Source organism: Amblyraja radiata, chromosome 20 (assembly GCF_010909765.2).
Source record: "Amblyraja radiata isolate CabotCenter1 chromosome 20, sAmbRad1.1.pri, whole genome shotgun sequence".
Lineage (NCBI taxonomy): Eukaryota > Metazoa > Chordata > Chondrichthyes > Rajiformes > Rajidae > Amblyraja > Amblyraja radiata.
The window spans coordinates 40,661,633-40,665,097 of NC_045975.1; the positions used below are offsets into that span (position 1 = coordinate 40,661,633).

At 45.3% G+C, this 3,465-nt stretch overlaps 1 protein-coding gene across 1 annotated transcript; it reads left to right on the forward strand.

The window, feature by feature from the left end:
* Positions 1-1,211: 1,211 nt before the first annotated feature.
* Positions 1,212-2,651, forward strand: LOC116984423 (probable G-protein coupled receptor 139). Its single transcript, XM_033038576.1, has 2 exons — positions 1,212-1,281; positions 1,747-2,651. The coding sequence occupies exons 1-2, from the start codon at positions 1,212-1,214 to the stop codon at positions 2,649-2,651; spliced, it is 975 nt and encodes a 324-aa protein (XP_032894467.1).
* The last annotated feature ends 814 nt before the right edge of the window (positions 2,652-3,465 follow it).

A 3,465-nucleotide genomic window follows, 5' to 3' on the forward strand; every position in this document is an offset into this window, starting at 1 on the left:
TTGGACTCCAGGGGGAAAATATCTACCGGAATATGTAAATTATTTTACCATTACCGCATTGTTTTTTCGCAAAGATGTGATTATACACAAACAAATAAACACACACACACACATCCAAGATCAGACTTTTAAGTATATAGATATAATATGATAGACTCGACCAAGTGGGACCCATTGAGTCCCTGTCACATGGGAGGTCTGGTCCCCCAATGCAATATTCCACCACTCACCCATATCCCCCACTGGAGGCCTAGTCCCCAACAAAACCTGTTTCCACCACTCACCCGTGGTGCAAACCGTTTCCACCACTCACCCGTTCTCCCATCAAACCCGTTTCCACCGCTCACCCGTTCCCCTAATGCTATATTCCACCTGCACCCGCTGAGTTTCTCCAGCATTTTTGTGTACCTTCGATTTTCCAGCATCTGCAGTTCCTTCTTAAACGCTATATTCCACCACTCACCTATAGCCCACAACTGCGCAGGCACGACCCATATTCCTCGCTGCCAGGAATATTTTTTTTTAAATGCACCCTAAACTTTAAAACAAATGCTTGCTGCCAGGAATATACTTGCTGCAAGGAAGGAAATCCCCGCCAAAAAAGGGATTGCAACATTGTAGCTTGCAATTGCATTTGCTAGTGCGGCCAGGACGGAGTGTCCCTGAATTACAACATTTCTAGCTCGTGGGGTTACAACCCATTGTGAAGTCATAGCTGCAGAGGGAAGATTTTTTTCTTAAATTCGGATTTTTCAAATTTAAAAATATGAAATAACGTGAAATATAACATCGATCTGAACGAAACCACCACAATTGTGAGTAAGGTGGTGCAAAGATTTTAGCGCTATCGTGTTCAGAAAACAAGCAATCAATCAATCAATCTCTGGAGATAAGAAATTGTGACGATTCGCATCGAGACCCTTCTTCAGAAATCAGGGGTTTGAAGAAGGGTCTCGACACGAAACGTCACCCATGCCTTCTCTCCAGAGATGCTGCCTGTACCGCTTAGTTGGTCGTATCCAAGTATTTGTCCCTGTTCGGCATGAACAGGTTATTTCCAACACAATGTGTCATAAATATAAACAAGGTGATTATGAAATATCTGCGACGAATGTTGTTGAACTGATTGATTCACGGGAGATTTGTCTGTGTATAAATAGACTGCCTTTAATTGATCCGCCATTTCACCCGCTGACTTCGACTGACAGAAAATGGGGCGGGCTCCCGTTCTGCTGGTGAAAGAGATTTACTATCCGGTTCTTGCGATTATCGGTGTTCCCGGTGAGTGGCCGAGGTTCACTGAGCGAAGGGAAAGGCTGGGGTGCGTTACGTCATTGCCCACACGATGGCCTTAGATGCGCATAGTCCCTGACAGCGCAGTGCCATCTAAAGCTCCAGTTTTACAATATGTGACCAGAGCAACGAGGTAACTTGTCCAGAAACAATGACCTAACTTGCATAGGTGATGTATTGGTTCGGACCCTTCAGACTATTTGTTAAATTTCAGGCCCTTTGCAGGTCTGGGTACAGAAGGAAGGTCTGGAATGACATTGAGGTCCATTGAAGGTCTGAGTATCCCCCCCACCCTCACGTGTAAGAAGTACCCCGACCCGAAACGTCACCTATCCATGTTCTCCAGAGATCCTCTCTGACCCGTTGAGTTACCGCCGCACTTTGTGTTGTTTTAAGATAACCGGTCTACACAGAAACAAGATTATTTCATTCCTTTCCCTCTCTCTGTTACAGCAAACCTGGTGACAATCGTAATTCTCTCCCGAGGAAACTGCGGCCTCGCCAAGTGCAGCTCTGTTTACATGGTGGGCATGGCTTCGGCTGATCTTCTCGTCATGGTCTTCAATGTGGTGGTGGTTTACATTTTCACCTATCACTTCCCACATTCCTTCCTGACAATCACCCCCGTGTGTAAATTCATCATATACATGTCCACGGTCACTCTGGACATGTCAGCTTGGTTCACCCTCTCCTTCACGTTCGACAGATGTGTTGCAATCTGCTCTCGGAAGTTACAAACCATGTATTGCACCGGGAGAACGGCGACTGTGGTACTAATGACGCTCGCCCTTCTGATCGTATCCAAAAATATCCCTTTTTTCTTTGCATACGAGCCCCTGCACATTGTTGACGAGGTGCAGTGGGGCTGCAGGGTAAATATACCTTTCTTTACCTCGCCCGCGGGCGCGGGTTTTCTCAAGTTTCACGCCCTCTGTGTGGGCGCTCTTCCTTTCGCGTTGATTTTCATGTTTAACTCAGTAACAGCCAGGCGTATTTTAGCCGCCAGTCGAGCTCGCCGCGCGCTGCGGGGTAACATAAACGACAAACAATCCGACCCGGAGGTGGCGAACAGAAGAAAGTCCGTTATTTTGGTATTCGCCATCTCCGGCAGTTTCGTGCTGTTGTGGATTACAGCGGGCGTGACTTTTGCAGTCACCGGGCTGACAAACCCCAATCGTTTCCGCGGTGACCTTAACGACCCAGCCTACGTTGCCACAGCAGTTGGAGCCATGTTAAAGTACATGAGCTCCTGTTCGAACACTTGCATTTACGCTCTGACCCAGAGCAAATTCAGAGAACAATTGAAGGAAGCGGTAAAATCGCACTGGTGGTTATTCCACGGCTCGGGTAGAAACTGAGTTTTGTGCAAATGTATGAAAATGTATTTATGCAAACACATTTTTAGCCATTTTTGTCCAAACTATTTTTAAAATCATTCTCATGATATGAACGTAGTTTAGTTTTTTTTTCTGCTGTTTGTTAACACCTACCTAATATACAATAATTATTTAATGTTCCTATGAATTTGCAGGATGACGCTTTTTTCTATGGACCCATACAGTTATTGGCAGGAACCTGAGGTGCACTGATGTCCGAGGGATCTTGGGGTCTAATTTGCATTAAGCATCTCTTAATCTTTTTGCTACTCACTTTATGCTCGTATATCGACACAAGGGTATCTGACCATCGATGCTATCCATGCCTCGTAATTTTATAAACTTTTGGATTCACAGGATGCTGTCCTGATTAGAGTATTAGCTGTAAGGAGAGAGACACAAAAAACTGGAGTAACTCAGCGGGTCAGACAGCATCTCTAGAGAAAAGGAATAGGTTACGTTTCGTGTCGAGACACATCTTCAAACAGATGAAGGCTCACGACCCGAGAGGTCACCCATTCCTTCTCTCCAGAGATTCTGCCTGACCCGCTGAGTTACTCCAGCTGTTTGTGTCCAACTTCTGCAGTTCCTTCCTAAAGTTGAAAAAAGAGATTGAACAAAGCTGAATCTCTTTCTGGAGGCTGAGGAGTACCAGATAAAAGTTTATAAAATTACGAGGCATGGATAGGATCGATGGTCAGATACCCTGGTGTCAATATACGAGCATAAAGTGAGTAGCAGAAAGATTAAGATATGCTTAAAGCAAATTTGCTTTTACAGAGTGTAGCATGCCTGG

Excerpts from the sequence above, each read along its gene's own strand:
- LOC116984423 (XM_033038576.1), top strand. The coding sequence starts at position 1,212 with ATGGGGCGGGCTCCCGTTCTGCTGGTGAAAGAGATTTACTATCCGGTT. Across the intron at positions 1,282-1,746 it reads TGCGATTATCGGTGTTCCCG|CAAACCTGGTGACAATCGTA; the intron begins GTGAGTGGCCGA and ends TCTCTGTTACAG.